Source organism: Salvia hispanica, chromosome 4 (genome assembly GCF_023119035.1).
Source record: "Salvia hispanica cultivar TCC Black 2014 chromosome 4, UniMelb_Shisp_WGS_1.0, whole genome shotgun sequence".
Lineage (NCBI taxonomy): Eukaryota > Viridiplantae > Streptophyta > Magnoliopsida > Lamiales > Lamiaceae > Salvia > Salvia hispanica.
Genome location: NC_062968.1, coordinates 14892618 through 14909189, shown reverse-complemented (window position 1 = coordinate 14909189; position 16572 = coordinate 14892618). Strand labels below are relative to the sequence as shown.

Genomic DNA, 16572 nt, shown 5'->3' with positions numbered 1-16572 from the left:
TATCCAAATTCAATCTTTATATATCTCATATTGTATCTCGGTATTATATTATCAAAGCAGACGAACGACACCTTAGTGTGTTGTTGCAGTATGTTTTGTGCGTGCACAGTGTTTATTAAAGTGCATGCTAAATGTGTTACATTGTGTTACATTTTGTATACATTGCGCGCATTTAGTATTGTGCGTGTGTACGCATCATGTGTTTGGACTTCGGAAGGTATTCAATCTTACTAGTCTATGGAATTCCATATATCTCTGCTCTGTCTATAGAGTTCAAACATAAACTCACAAGATTAAGAATTGGAATTCAATTCCAAATTCAAGTATTTTTGCAGAGTATAATTCAAATATTAGATTTTGAATGGAAAGCTCCAACTCCAAATAAACCCTTCAATTCCATGATAACAAACTAAGTCTTAGAACAGTTTTGTAAATAAAAAATGTATTGAGCGAAATTTTGTCTAGCCAAATTTTTATTACAAAGTTTCAACTTACTGTACCAAACACCATAACTACGAAATCAAGGCTTTATTTCTTACGTACCAAATACCCTCAACAGATAACAAACATATCAGACTAAAATAGGATTTCACATCTTGTCTTAGGAATACCAATAGATCCACTGCAACTGAAACTTGCTACAACCAGAAAAGACATTCACAGCAAAAAGATGTAGAATACTACTACTTCTTACTGGTAAAGCCCATCATCACTCCTTTTGCATAAGTTTGTGCTTTTCCATATGGATACACAGGCAGTCAGGAATCTCTTACCTTGTCCGTGGAAACGACATGACTCTCCGAACAATGAAGAGTTACTATAAAATAAAAAGTTATGTTACCTCACAGCATAGCAACTTTTGAACCACCTTGAACAAACGAGCATGTTCTTTATATGCTATCCATCATTTGCTGCTCGTCGAAGGGATTTCATTCTTGCTAAATCACAGATCTGAGGTAATGATGGGTGGAGCGAAAGGCGTAAAGTAGGATTCTGTGAACGTCTAAATCTTCATGTGTGTATGAATGATCAATAGTCTTGGACTATACTAGATGGGGGGATTATAGTAGTAAACAAATACTCCTAGAAGCTAGCCACAACTATTTGGCAGCCTTCACGTCTTTCTGCACTTGATTGTGAGCATGCAGCAAAGAAGCTCGTACGTTTGATATCTCCACCAGCATCTCCATAGCTGCTCGTACGTTAGAACATGTGTCAGAGAATCATAAGTGAAAGTTATTGGGGAATGTTTCAGTATTGGTTTTCCATTAAGTAGTGTTGGGGTTTAATGTTACCGGTTCTATGATCAAGTGAGCAGCAGTCAGTGAACAAGGAATTGGTGTTACCTTTCTCAAATGATGTCTGGGTTGCACGAAGCTTGGGAGAGACCAGTGTCCCAAACATGGAAAGTGATCTAGATCTTGCCTGTTGGACCTGCCAAAACAGTTTTGACATTTAAGCTTCTATTAGAAAAAATACTAGATATACAAGTGTTGAAACAAAACAATGACTGGTTTTGGAACTCGTATATTGCAAAGACTAGTTACACGTAGCCTTCTCTTTATAGAACGTAGGATGTAGACACAAATAGGTTATCGAGGACAGCTTCACAGAAAGGAAGTTAAACTGTTCAACTTTATATGGTCCATAACATCACTAATGTGTCAAAGACTATGTGTGCTGAAGAATTTAAAAGAAAAGCATTTTGAGGAAACACAATGGAAGTAGTCGCAACTTACGTGATCATCAGGAGAAACCGGGGATTCACCACTTTCAGCCCGTCTAGCTTGAGGTTCTTCATGAGTCAAAACACCACCATATCAATAATTTGTTAACAGAAACAACTTGCAGGAATAAAGATGCACAACATCTCCTCGCTTACTTATTAAACGACAATTGAAGAAGACAACAATTAAAAAATCATAAATATGCAAAAACTGATCCCGGTTGTAAGGCTTGAACATGGCAGTATAGATCTAACTAGCCAACATTTCAGATGCTAGTAAGCATCTTCAACAAAAGTAGAAAAGCAAAGCATAGAGAAGTACCCTGATCCAGAGCTTGTGGCGTTTCAAGCTTGGCTTCCCCATTATTCATTTCAGAATCATCCGAGGCCACCCATTTGCACAATTTGAAATGCGGTGGCTCTACATTGGCGTCAACTGGAAAGAAAAACATAAAATCGTTTACTCACAAAATGAAATGCATATAGCAGAGCATGCCTTAGGTGAACCACACAAGTTTGATTTGCAAAACTGAATCATCAATAAGTTAGTAATGGCATTACACTACCATCTTCTATTTCTAGTGTTGTTGAAGCATGATGGGATTTGAGGTCAAACAAGGTGCTGCTGACACGAGCAGCACCCATTGAATGTCGAGCACTGGCTAGCTCCAGCCATCCCTGCAAAACAGTTGATACATAAATCACAAATTGCCCCTGTTGACATTCTGATTCACCAAATCTAGAAAACAACAATTGATTTAGGTTACCAAAAGGTTATACTATGATTTACAGAGAAATTTCTTCAAAGTAAACAGAGACATCAGATAGAGTGTTGGTAACCCTAGGAACCGCCGAAGCAATTTAGTTTTGCAATAAAAGAAAATGAATTGCTATTTGGTTGAATGTATACAAAGGGGATCAATAAAATGCGAATGGATTATACCTGACGAAGAGTTGATGATAAGGAATCCATAAGATTTAGATAAGTATCCATGGAATCTAAGAAATTCACTACGTGCTGATCAGCTTCCACGAGCTGATCAGTCGATTCAGTCCTATTTTCGGCAATCTGCATTTTTTGAGGAATCAAAAGTTTATTCAATCTGTGCAAACCCTATAGCAGGGATTTGAAATGCTTGCACACGAGTTGAATACATAAAAAAATGAATAATAAAAAAACATGTACGAGCTTTAATTAGTTATACATCTACTATTATTATTGGTAGTAGTAATATTTTTATTTGCACGCCAAATTTTATAAAATATATTGAGTAGTACAAATAAGAAATAGAAATAAAAATAAAAATAATTGTATATACAAATAATTTGCATATGTATATGTTCTATAATATGAGTCCTATTTTGTCATTTTGACAATAAAGTCTTATTTTTCTTTTCATAAATAGTAGTAGTGTGACCAACATTCCACTAATTTATTCTATTCATATTATTATATTATAAAAATAGTAATATATATAAGTTGCTTCATATTTCACTAACTTTTATCTCACTTTTTTGTAATTTCTTAAAATTAGTGTCGTAACAAAATAGGACTTTTATTTTTGGAACGGAGGAAGTATATATTTTTAAATAATTCAATTAAATCAATTAACTAATGAGGAGTATTAATATTTAAAGAGAGAAAATAGATATTGTTTTGAGAAAAGGTGTTCTTTAAGGAAGAGGATTCACTTGTCTCCTAATTTTGCAATTTGAACACCAAAAAGATTTAAGTTAGAAAGAAAGAAATCTGGCGTTGCCATAAAAATTGAAAAAGAATGAAATCATGATTGCTGTTCAACAACGACGACTCAGAGAACTGGACAAAGTCAACTCTTCAACATTCAAACTTTTCTTTTCTTGCACAAGAAAAATGAATTTTATATTTCAGTTTTCGTACGACATTTGCACTTTTGCTAATCCTTGTTGGTTGTCTTCTGCGAGACTACGCCAACTGCTGCCACCTCTTTTGCCATTTCTCTTCCCCTTGGCTTTCTTCAATAATCCATGCCAATTTAACCAATTTTTTTTTATTTCTTTTAGAAGAGCCCTCCTTTCAAGGTAATTGTTCATCTTTTTAGTTTAAACTATATTTTTGTTATTTACCATGATTTCACTGATTATTAGTTTAGTACTATGATTAGATAGTTTGTTTTTTTGTGTTTTGGGAGGTGCGTTCAATTAGGGATTCTAGTCATTTTGTGAAATGATACTTTGTTGTTAATCAGAGATGAATTCTTGTAAAATCATGGGAGCTAGCTTAACTTAGAAAGGGGATTTGATAGCTTAATGTAGTTAAACAAGAAATCTGAATCAAGGCTGCAAAAAGGTGAACCCTAATTGATTGTAGTCATAAGCTGATATTTGTATCATAACTTCAATCATTCGATTTACCAATCCTGGACTTGTTGAGGAATGATCACCATGTCCATCCTAATGTAATGCTTGTTGCTATTTTGCACAGTTTTGCTCTAATCTGATGGGGGATGGGAATTCCGACCTTGGTGCTCAGTTACGCGTAGAGCCAATCTACGACTCGTTCCTATGTCCTCTGACGAAGCAAGTGATGCACGATCCTGTGACCTTGGAAACCGGGCAAACGTATGAGAGGGATGCCATAGAGAAGTGGCTGAGAGAGTGTAGGGAGAGTGGAAGAAGGCCTGTCTGCCCTTTGACATTGAGAGAGCTCAAAAGCACTGAGCTTAGCCCTAGTATTGCTCTAAGACACACAATTAAAGAATGGAATGCGAGGAACGAAGCCTCTAAGCTTGACATGGCACGGCGATCCCTGTCCCTGACAAGTTTGGAGGGTGACATTCTGCAGGCCCTGAAATTCGTGCAGCGCCTCTGCCTGCAAGCCCCTTTCAATAAGCGTGTGGTCCATGATGCCGACTTGATTCCCAAGATCGTAGACGTGCTCAAGAGCTCCAGTCGACAAGTCCGTTGCACAGCTCTTGAAACTCTTAGGATTGTGGTGGAGGATGATTCTGATAACAAGGTTGGCTGGTTGTTGCTATGCCCTAGCTTATTTCAAGCTGTGTGTACTCTGCTAACTCGACTCCAGTTTCTTATTCTTGCAGGAAATCGTGGCGGAAGGGGATACTGTGCGCACAATAGTCAAGTTCCTGTCTCACGAGCAATCTAAAGAGAGAGAAGAAGCTGTTTCTCTTCTCTACGAGCTTTCCCACTCAGAGAAGCTCTGTGAAAAGATCGGCTCTGTTAATGGGGCGGTTCTGATCTTAGTTGGTATGGCCACCAGCAACTCGGAGAGTCTCCTAACTGTCGAGATGACTGATAAAACACTCGAGAATCTGGCTCAATGTGAGAACAACGTTAAACAAATGGCTGAATGTGGAAGATTGCAGCCTCTTCTCACATTACTGCTTGAAGGTGCAGTCATCTTGTTTTTGTATTGTAATGAAGGATTTCTGTTGGATTCTTGAAAATGTTTAGATAGCATTGTGTTGAGCATTTGTCATTTCTCTGCAGGTGCTCCTGACACTAAGCTGTCCATGGCTGCCATTCTAGGTGAGCTCGTTCTAGACAACGAGGTGAAGGTATTCGTGGCGAGGACAGCTGCTTTTTCACTCATCAATCTCATGACGCACACCGACATGCCATCGAGGGAGGCTGCTCTTAAAGCTATAAACCAGATTTCATCAGATGAAACGAGTGCCAAAGTCTTGATCGAGGCAGGCATCTTGCCCCCTCTTGTGAAGGATCTGTTCACTGTTGGAGCAAACCAGCTGCCAATGCGGCTCAAGGAAGTTTCAGCAACAATTCTTGCCAATGTCGTTAACTCAGGCCATGACTTCGACTCAGTGCCAATCGGGCCTAACTACCAGACTCTGGTGTCGAAGGAGATCATTCACAACCTTCTGCATCTTATCAACAACACTGGCCCTGCAATCGAGTCCAAGCTTCTCCAAGTTCTGGTCGGGCTCACAAATTCTGCAGCAACCGTGTCCAGTGTTGTCTCCGCCATCAAGAGCTCCGGTGCTACTATCAGTTTGGTTCAGTTCATTGAAGCTCCTCAGGTGGATCTGAGGGCGGCTTCGATAAGGCTTCTGCAGAACCTCTCCCCACACATGGGCCCGGAGCTGGCTAGCTGCCTGCGCGGGCCAGCAGGCCAGCTCGGGAGCCTGATCCGGGAGATATTGGAAAAAGAGGTGATAACTGAGGAGCAAGCAGCAGCTGTTGGATTTCTAGCTGATCTACCCGAAAGGGATTCGGGTCTCACTAGACAGATGCTAGACGAAGGGGTGTTCCAGCGCTTGGTCTCGAGAATAGTTAGCATCAGGCAAGGTGCGACAAGGAGGAACCGTTTCATGACCCCATATTTGGAAGGGCTCGTGAAGGTCGTGGCAAGAGTCACATTCGTGTTATCTGAGGAGTCAGGTGCTGCCGCTCGCGCACTCTGTTGTCGGACCAACCTAGCATCGCTCTTCATAGACCTCCTGCAATCCAACGGGCTAGATAATCTGCAGATGGTGTCAGCCGTGGCTCTGGAGAATCTATCCAAAGAATCGAAGAACTTGACACAACTGCTAGAGTTCCCTGCACCGGGGCTGTTTGCCACGATCTTCCCTTGCCTGAGCAAGCAACCGGTGATAACGGGGCTGTGCCCTATTCATAGAGGGATATGCTCACTGAAAGAGACATTCTGCCTGTTGGATGGACAGGCTGTGGACAAACTGGTGGCTCTGTTGGACCACACGAACGACAAGGTGGTGGAGGCGTCACTTGCTGCGCTGGCCACTCTGTTGGAGGATGGCGTTGACATAGATCAGGGGGTTCAGGTGTTACTGGAGGCGGAAGGGGTGAAGCCGATACTGGACTTGCTGCTGGGGAAACGGACAGAGACGCTGAGGAGCCGGGTGGTGTGGACAGTGGAGAGATTGTTGAGATGTGAAGCGATAGCATATGATGTAGCAGGTGATCCAAATATAAGCACAGCTTTGGTTGATGCATTCCAGCATGGAGAATACAGAACAAGGCAGATTGCTGAGCGCGCATTGAAACACGTTGACAAGATCCCCAACTTCTCTAGCATCTTTTCCAACGTGGGATAGTCCTTTTCCACCTTGTATTTACTCACATGCACATATTGACACACAAATTTTTGTTCCGGAGTTTCCATCAGGTGTGAAGATACTGATTGTTTTTCAGTCCAAAATTACATCTTATTTGAGCTATTCCATATTTGTATGCAATTCGAATTTATATGTTTGCACTTTTAGCAGCAATGCAATAAACACAATAAAGCTATGGGAATGGGATGGGACCATCATTTCCGAAATTGATAAAATTGGTTTTGGTAATAGATGCGTAATTATGTCTCTTTCTTGCATGCGAAAATATGTTTTTAAGTTGTTAGAAGAAATTTTTAAAAAGTTTATGAGAAAAAAGTTTATAATAGGAGTATAACATTGGTTCACCCTATCATCTTCACACAGTATAACATTTCCACTCTTCATTTTATTTCAAAAATATAATTACTATATTTCTGATTAATATTGGTTCAACTAAACCAAATTACTGATTCTGGATGTTCAGCCAATTATAATTATAAATATTTTTTTTTCTCTTAAATGGGTACTACTATAGAAGTAACTATAAATACAACATGAATGACGAGTTGATTAAAAGTTATCAACCGTCAATTAAATTTATCTAAGTATTTAACTTATGCGATTGAACAACAATGTTTTGTGTTTTCTATGAATAAATAAAAATAAATTTAAAGACCACGTCATGGTGAATTCGTGCATTACAATTTATTGTTTGGTCAATACACAATTTTTTAAAAATAACTGTTTTTTATTCTTTCTTCTCTTGGTGTTGAGTTCAACACCAAGAGCAAAACACGACTAGAATAAAATAGAAGAGAATGAACGTTAAAGATAATAATGAGGAGAGTGGTGAAATAAGAATAATATGATATACACGACAAACAGTAGAGTCACATATACAAAAGGTGAATTATCAAGAAATGACATACATGTCTATCTAGTTACCTTCCAACACGCCTTTGAGAAGATTCAGCCCTTCTGCCGATATGCTCCGCCGAACTCGGCCCGGGACGATCTCAATCCGGGGCGGAGGATCCTGCGAGAAGCAGACGACCACCACCGTCAGATTATCACACGTGTTGCGTTTCAGCGCCTCCCTAACCACTTCTCTCGAGCATCGTTGAGGGTCATTGTGAAGCATCAGCTCTTTCCTAGCCATTGTGACGGCACATTGGCTGCTCATCACATCCCAGAGGCCGTCGCAGGCAATGATCAAGAACTCATCCTCCTCCGTCAGCCATGTCTCCTGCAACTCAGGCTCGGCGCTCAGAGGGCAGCTGCACCCTTTTGGCCCCTTCATGTGCCAATCTCCCAGCGCCCGTGACACGGAGAGCTGCCCGTTGAGGTAACCGTCATAGATGGCTCCTCCTAGTTTCTCGATTCTTTGCCTCTCAGAAGCATAATTTGGCTTGTGATCTTTAGACATCTCGATTGCTTTACCTCGCTTCCCCAGGACAGCTCGACAGTCTCCAGCATTAGCGACTATCAGTTTTCTGCATTCAGATGCACAGTACATCATTGGGGATGGTGAATCCTAATAGGATGCAGATAAGTTTTGCCCCAAAAAAAAATTTGTTTTCAAAAGCCATCTTACCTTCCACATATGAATGCAGTCAAGGCCGTGGTGCCAGATGATATGTCGAGGGAACTATCATCCGCAAACGCGTAATCAGCTTTAAGAAATGCACTCTTGATTGCTTTCTCCATGCATGCTGGAAAACAGGAGCTCTCGACTATAAAATTGAGAATATTGTTCTTGACAAACGACGAGGCATCTGTGCCTCCATGACCATCAAACACCTGTCAAAGTATAGCGTCGATCAGTAAATGCAGAATTTGGGTTAATGGTGAAAAGACGAGAGCTTCAAAGGCGAAGAATGCAGGATTCACTCGTACGGTCAACTACTTTTTGATTGATTTGAATGATTCACATCATATGCTTATCAAAATGCAAAACCTAATTAAAGGGTGGCATTTTCTGCGTAAAGAGCTTTGATGGCCATATTCAAAATCTGTAAGGACTTCAATGTAAACAAAGCTTTAACACAAATTAATTAATTAATAGAACCACACTTACCCCGTAGAAAGCTGCACTTGAAGAGAAACCAGAGACATTATCTAGATATTGGGGTAAGTCGTCTACACAGATATGTTCGTCTTCCATGTATGGCTTAGGACCTTTCTCAGCACAGCTTCCAGACCGAAAAATCGGTGTATAGCTAGATATTAGATCTGTAGGGGACTTGACTCCAGTCATCCCATGACAAGAATCCTTGAAAATACAAGAAGTATGAATTAACATCTTTGCTAATTTGTTAGATAGCTAGTGCCAATGAAGCTTAAATAGTAGTAACAGCCTAAAAGGTAGCACAAGCCCTAAGCAAACATTTATTGCAAGCAAACTTTTTTGGCACGAACTATCTCGGCCATGCTTTACAAGGCTAATATAGCATATGCTTATGAATCAATAAAAATGATAAAGACGACTTCAAAAATCAGGATATAGTACAACATCTCAGCAGAGTCATAATGGAATTGAAGGAGCATCAGCTGAAAGCAATCCAGAAGCTCAAGTCATAGACTTTTACATCTCAATTTTGGGAAATGATTAGACATCTAAAACTTTTCAGCAACACCTTACACAAAAATTGCTTCATACACACAATAATATTACTCCAAACAACTATAACAAACATGATCGGCTATGGACAGACAACACACTTTACCCCCTGATTTTGCGACAAAAACTAATTTTACTACTGCACAATTTTCCCAATGTCAATTCTCCCTATTCGAAATTCTCAACTCCAGCCAACCAATATCTAAAGAAGCCTAAACTTCTAACTGAGAATCAAAAAGAAACTATAATAAGTATCATGGAGTCCGTGATCGGCACATAGAAGACGGAGAAGTTCCCAGATAAATACTAAATTCCAGATGCATCAAGTATCATGGGTAGTTCAATCCTATACCTACGGACAATGACCCAATTTCAGAATTGTAGACGAACCATTGTAGGCAGAGCACCTTTGGCCTCTAACGAGTGTAGAAACAAGGGAACATGACTGCACACCATGTAAGATACACAATTCTCTATCTTGTTCAAGGGTAAGATCGAGGTTGCTCCTTGAGCAGTAACTAACACAGTTAATGTTACTTAATCACCTATCTAACAGTTCAACATCAACCTAAAGCTACATGCTATACATTACTATCAATCACTCGAAAAGAAAGTAGTTAACCCCGTGCTTTCAAACAATTAACCATACATGTTCACGAGCAATGCAAGATTCGATAAAACAAAAGGACTAGAACATAGTTACACAAAGCACAAATCCACTCACCAACTCCGAAGGCGGCATGAGAGCATCAGCTCCGAGAGAGTGCCGCACAACTGACAAATGCCGTGGCGGTTTACCATTCACTGTCTGCGGCAGTTCTTCCGAGTTATCTGATACTATTACATCTTTCACCTCAGAAACCTCACTGCTATTATCATTACTAAAATCGCTCTCTACAATAGTAAATGGATGTGTTAACTCAGCACCCGCAGCCATTCTCCTTCACATATCATCAATCTAAATTTCTTCAACAAGAGAAACAACCAACTAATTTCAACCTGTCAGAGAAGCAGCTAAAGAAATTCCCAAGATGAGAAAAAACAGCCCTGGATCAAAATCACCCAACCCCAATAAAATCACTAGAAGATAGCTCTCCTTTAGATAAACCAACACCCTTTTTCACCAATTCCTTTTGTCCTTTCTTTTCCACCAGAGCTTGGAGCACTGTCTATTCCCCCCAAAAATCCCTCAATCCTTCTACACCTTGAACAACATAAAACGTCAATCAACTCAAAAGTATCACAATTAGCCTAATCTCAGATCTAAATCCGTGGTTAAAGCTGCACCAAAACGCCACCGTCTATGAACGGATCAAAAATCTGTTTCGCATACAAACCTAATTACACCATAAAAATTCAACCTTTTGGGCATCAAATGAAAAAACAGAATCTTTGCTCAGATTCAAAGCCTCAAATGCTATTCCAAATCCTTTTATCAATACAACAACAAAATGCAGAAATATCCCTTGTACGTAATTGAGACCCTAAAAAAGAGCAGCGAAACTCGGGGTTGAAATTGTTTATAGTTTCGCCAAGAAAATGAAAAGCCCACGAATTATTTTTCGTTAAATTCGATGCGATTAGTTTGTGACAGACGATCGCAGGTAAAAAAAGGTGTTCTTTACCGACACGTGGGGCGCCGCGGTCGTTTGTGCGCTGATTGTTTGGATGGCCAACTGCAAATGCTTCCTCGCCGTTGGATTAAGTTCGCGGGTAAAGTTTTAACGGCTGCGATTCGGTGGAGCGTTTGTGGCCTTTTGCGGTGTCGGGAAGGGCGGCCCGTCGACGGCCGTTAAGGACATTTACCGTTTGTTGACACGCGTCTGTGTTTGATTGGCTGAGTTGGCTTTTTGGCAATGAAAATCTGTTTTCCTTCTTTATCGTCACTTTCTAGAAATAGATATTTTATCAAAAATTTATTTATTTTTGCTTAGTTTTGTGTTTCATTAAGGGCAGGTGTAAGTGTATCTTTTTAGGTTAAACTAATTTAGGAATATAGATTGATTGTACAAAAAATAAATAAAAAACAATCACAGTTCCAAGTCGAATATATTCAAGTAATAGTGGATGAGATAATATTTCCAATAATCTTAGTATCTCGTTATGTCTCATTCGTAATTTTGTAGTATAGTATAAAATCTTGTTGGATAATACATTGCGATTAACATTTATTACAAAAAAGTTAAAAATTTAAAAATCATTTAATTACCATAGTTTCATAATATTTTGATTCAAATTATTATTCTGGTTGCTTATTCTAAAAATATGATACATGATTTTTTTAAAATATTCGATTATGACTACTATAAATTTATAATATACACAGCTTTATATTATGATCGCCAATTTATTCGAGTCTCGTTCAATCACTTTCCATTCTTTTTCCTTTCAAATTATTCGCCTTCAAATAATAATGAAGGTCGTCATAATTTTCTTTCAACTATATTACAAAAAACTTGCTAGATATTCAACTAAAAAAATCAAATAAATCCCACCCCACCTGAATACAACATAACTACGTACTAGTACTATATAATAATTGAAGTTTAAAACTCCCAAGTTTCACTAAATTGAAAACATGAGAAGATTCTATGTAAATCCATTTTGGAAATATAATAGGTCACGAAGAGTCAATTATGTTGAGATGAATTGCCAAATGAAAAATCGATATTATGAGATTGCGGAGGTGGCAGAGTGGTGTGTTTGGAAGTGTCGATTTCGGAGAGCTCAGTGTCAGAAACCTCGTCGGGTGCATTGGACCTGATTTTATAGTTGTGTAGCAGATGAATTGGCGATGAGCCATGAACAGGGGTAGAATTGCCACTCATGGTGACAGAAGCATTATCTTTCCGTTGTTTGTTGCGTTGCTTCGCGGCTTGGTGCCATTTCTTCAGAGCCTTTGATGTTTGCTCTTCGAATATCGACGTCTTCATGTTTGATCCCATCTGATCATCAAATAACTCATCATCAAACTATTGATCCTATATACATGGTTCATTAATGAAACTAGCATAGCATCACTATATATATACCTGTGTGACCAAGGTGTAGAGTGGGAATGTGATGTAGCTGCTCACTATTTGAAGCCCTAACCCTAAGAAAACTCTAATCAAAATTACAAAAAGGGCCTCGTGGAAGCATGTCGTAATTCCAAATTCGTACTGCCATACAAATGTTAATAATTAGTAATTTGTATTTAGACCAACTTCACTAAAATCAAAGCTGTTACAATTCGATTACTTACCCACTTCCATAAGAAGTAGGCCATTTGATATGCATTCTGCAAACACCAAAATAATTAGTTAAAAGTAACATGGACAGTTTGTATATATTTGTGATGAGATTGAAATACTCCATTATTTACCTGAAATAAGGTAAAGTGTATGAGAAAGAGTATCCATTGTGGGCGATTAAACCAAAAGAAGTTGTTACTTGGCTCCACAAGTGGAGCTCCTCTCACTACAGTTGTTCGATCTTGGATTTGTTGAGCCATCTCCACTATCACCAATTCAAGTTTCGTCCCAACTAATAAAATTATCTGAAACACAATCTCTTAGATATATTTTTCGCACTCATGGCCTTTTAGCTTGGTACTTTTTTCTTAGAAATTACACATAATAAAAACGAAAACACATGCAAGAATTAAACTACACACTACCAACAAAAGGATCCAACATGCATATGTATGTTGACCTAGTCGTATAGTGATAATGTTCGAAATTAAAGATTTCGGGTTTCAGTTCTTCGGAACACGACTTTTAAAATTTCTCTTTCTTTATCCATCTAGAAAAAGGATCCAATATCTTGATGCATAATGGTTATCCCAAACACACCCTAACTCCTGGTGTGGGGGCACCAGGAGATAATATCAATGTAACATTAATAATTAAGGGGCTAATATGTATGGAAGTATATTATAAGCATTTAGCCAGTAAGGGAAAACCTATTATCGACTTACTATTTTGACAGAATGAATAAAGACAACTTACTATGAGTGGAATTAAGGAAATCCAAGCCAATGTATGCCATCCTGCACAATAAATTATTCAAGGTAAAAATATAATTGCATAGAACCATGCACAAATGAAATTTGTATATATGATAAGAAGACTTACTATAGACGTTGAAGAATAAAAACATAATTGCAAAGAACCATAAGGGAATGCTGCATAATACATGTAAACAAAAACAATTTTAGGATCTAATTAATACACAAAATTAAGAGTGTGAAATTAAATTTATATTCTTCAAATCTAGTAGTATTTGGAATCATAAAAATACTTGAATTCGAAATTAAATTACAATACATATGCTATACCAACCTTATACCCAAGACCGATTTATAATCGTCTTCCATTGATCTTTTTATATATTTGTGGAAGTCAAATTTGGTATTCGGTGCAAAATGGGCCTGCCAATATTATTTGATATAGCACTTGTTACATACTAACTCTAATTAATAAGATAATGAGTATTGATAATTTATAATAATTAGGATGGAAACTTACGGTAATAAATCCATTGCGAATGGTCATGTAGTCAACTTTTGATATTGATCCAGTAAATTGCCTGAAAAATGCTACCTGTTACATAATATATATAGTATTAAAATAAAAGCGCATATGTAATTAATTAATGATACAACTTTTGTCAACCATAATAGTAACAATTAATCTTACAATCCATTTGATAATGGGAGTGTTGTAGATTCCTGAATGACGTCTGACGAATGAGGTTTGATGAGCAAACCTAAATCTATCAGGATCTGGAATTCAATTAAACATTAATCACAATCAATTTTTAGTTAAATCCAATTTAACCCCTAATTAAAAAAATTTACCGTTGTTAAATTGGTAGTCCGTAGACGAGGTCTCCAGTTCCCACTTCTTCCACTTCTTCATCTGTGATAAAAAAAAAAAGTATCATCAATTAACATTTTGTTTATTAGTACTATTTTATTCAAAGGAAATATAATAGTAAAAACTAGGATGAAAGAACTTACTTTGGCATGGCCTAATACCATGAGAATTACACTATAAAGAACATGCATAAATGCCAGCACAAATATGAAGATGTGCAATTGGTGAATCCCAGAATACGATATCAACGACACTTTCCCCTATTTTAATTCCACAAAATAATTAAATTAATATTTTTTCTCTTTCAAACATAAAAAAATTGTATAGTTAGGACTTAGGTCCCTTACTTTATTGGCACAATAATCATACTGATCAGTCCCAGAGGCCAAAGCTCTACGCCACACCATCTCTTCACCATATGAAAGCAACCTTCTATGCTCATTTTTCCCTTCGTCGCCGTCGCCATCATGGTCGTCTTTATCCTTTTTGTCGCACGGGAGCCATTTATTTCCGAGGTCTTTAGGCACGCATATTTTTGCCACGTATGATGTGCCCACGGTCAGAAGTAACGATATGAACCCGAGCAACATTAGTTCTGGGAAACCAAACACACAAAAATAAATGAAATAAAATACGAGATTGAAACGAAAATAGAAATATCAGGTCCAATCATCCAAACCTGCTTTGATCTTTTCGAGGGCTTCAATCATTGCCTTCTTCTCTCGCTTCTTAAACCACTGTCGCAAAAAAAGTAGGAAATGAGTAGCTTGAAACAAAACTAAAATCAAACAAGAAGAAAGAAAATTGACACAACCTTTTCAAGGGACTCGATCAAGTGTTCTATACCGATGGATATAACGACGAACACTGCACATACGACCGCAACGGCCCATGTGGAGGTTTCTTCGAGAGATCGGTCTCCGGAGCCTGCAGCCATTGATCAATAAAAACATGTAAGGTCAATCACAATTATAATGTATCATATATTTGACTAGGTCAAATAATGGGGTTGTAATTTACGCTCTTGTATTGCCTATGTTATGAAAAAAATTGAACATTACTCACTTTTCATTTCGTAAAATGAAAAATCAAGACTTGAGAAGAAGACTATGTTGGCCGGCCGGCCGAGTGATAATAGGTCCAAATTTTAGAATAGAAATAAAAGCCATAAATTTGTCAAGAAACATAGATATGTCCAATAAATAAATTACTAATTGGTGTCCGCATTGATTGCAACATCACAATTAGATAATACATTTAGTACTGTTCGATTTTTTAATAAAGGGCTATGATCTTAGATTTATCAGAACATATAATTTAGTGCTATAGTATAATACATTTATGATGATTCCTGAAATAGCAGTAATTCAAATCAAAATATATTGCAATTTGCAATACTAGGGAAATCGTATTGTATGTGATTTACATAGAAATACCAGTAATTCAAACAAACATACATTGGGATTTGCAATTATTTTCTATGTAAATTGAGTATACAGATTTCACGGTCAATAACCGCGAGACGTGTAAATTAAACATTTTATACATCTTCTATCTTTATATTAAGACTTTCCCTTAATTAGAGAGATTGTACTATTTTATAACTCAGTTGAATAAATCTTTTCCCAAAAAATAGATGTGATAAACATGTATTGGCCATTCAAATGTTGCGGCTCATCAAATATGTAACAAGGTTGATATTTGATACTAGTACTATTTGTTTTTATAAATCAAGAGTAAAAAATTAAAGGGTTATTAGTGAAAGCTTTAGATAAAGACTCTATAAATAGAAAGACATATATTATGAGAAAGAGAAATTTTATTGCACGTATTGTTCAACAATACATCAAGGACCACAAGGGATTCCCGGTATTAAACTTACATTAGGATGTTAATTACACATCGATAATAGATTTCAGTTATTTTTAAAAGATGTGGACGACGCGTTGATTTTAATTGATGATATAAATGATTGAATTAGATTTAATTGATTATGTGAGCTTCAATTTAGACTGATTGGAACTTAAATTGAAGTTCACATCATCAATAAAATGTCACACAATCGTCTATATCATCAAATAAATGTCACCCTATCACGCATCCTTTAATTTAAGACAAATTTTGTCATCGTTGTGTAATTGTCAGTAAGTTCATAATATTATACTATATCAACTTCTAAATTCATAAAAAATGAGAGTACTAAGCAAAGTTACGTGATAATATGTGCTAATAACCATAAATAAGATCACAAACATCCTAAAAAATTCTCATTATTATCCTCAAAATGGGTTTATG

At 37.4% G+C, this 16572-nt stretch overlaps 4 protein-coding genes across 5 annotated transcripts; 1 reads left to right on the top strand and 3 right to left on the bottom strand.

The window, feature by feature from the left end:
• Nucleotides 1–490: 490 nt before the first annotated feature.
• Nucleotides 491–2877, bottom strand: LOC125219357 (coiled-coil domain-containing protein 115). Its single transcript, XM_048121318.1, has 6 exons — nt 2670–2877; nt 2293–2404; nt 2049–2162; nt 1740–1795; nt 1347–1434; nt 491–1192 (listed from the first exon to the last, which is right to left on the bottom strand). Exons 1-6 carry the CDS (start codon nt 2799–2801, stop codon nt 1101–1103), a joined length of 594 nt encoding a protein of 197 aa, XP_047977275.1. The 5' UTR covers nt 2802–2877; the 3' UTR covers nt 491–1100.
• A 708-nt stretch (nt 2878–3585) lies between these two features.
• Nucleotides 3586–6921, top strand: LOC125185127 (U-box domain-containing protein 43-like). Its single transcript, XM_048081620.1, has 4 exons — nt 3586–3787; nt 4191–4724; nt 4807–5116; nt 5216–6921. Exons 2-4 carry the CDS (start codon nt 4206–4208, stop codon nt 6796–6798), a joined length of 2412 nt encoding a protein of 803 aa, XP_047937577.1. The 5' UTR covers nt 3586–3787; nt 4191–4205; the 3' UTR covers nt 6799–6921.
• Nucleotides 6922–7648: 727 nt separating this feature from the next.
• Nucleotides 7649–10978, bottom strand: LOC125222795 (probable protein phosphatase 2C 27). The gene is made up of 4 exons (XM_048125606.1): nt 10143–10978; nt 8876–9070; nt 8393–8598; nt 7649–8291 (listed from the first exon to the last, which is right to left on the bottom strand). Exons 1-4 carry the CDS (start codon nt 10353–10355, stop codon nt 7736–7738), a joined length of 1170 nt encoding a protein of 389 aa, XP_047981563.1. The 5' UTR covers nt 10356–10978; the 3' UTR covers nt 7649–7735.
• An 837-nt stretch (nt 10979–11815) lies between these two features.
• LOC125222794 (MLO protein homolog 1-like) lies at nt 11816–15369 on the bottom strand. Of its 2 annotated transcripts, XM_048125605.1 has the most exons (15): nt 15343–15369; nt 15092–15204; nt 14957–15014; nt 14625–14872; nt 14421–14537; nt 14259–14319; nt 14098–14183; nt 13927–14001; nt 13741–13829; nt 13534–13583; nt 13408–13448; nt 12783–12956; nt 12663–12698; nt 12451–12579; nt 11816–12363 (listed from the first exon to the last, which is right to left on the bottom strand). In XM_048125605.1, exons 1-15 carry the CDS (start codon nt 15347–15349, stop codon nt 12049–12051), a joined length of 1599 nt encoding a protein of 532 aa, XP_047981562.1. In that variant the 5' UTR covers nt 15350–15369; the 3' UTR covers nt 11816–12048. The 2 variants fall into 2 exon arrangements, with proteins under 2 accessions (XP_047981562.1, XP_047981561.1); XM_048125604.1 differs by lacking the exon at nt 15343–15369 and having other exon boundaries at nt 15092–15217.
• Nucleotides 15370–16572: the final 1203 nt, after the last annotated feature.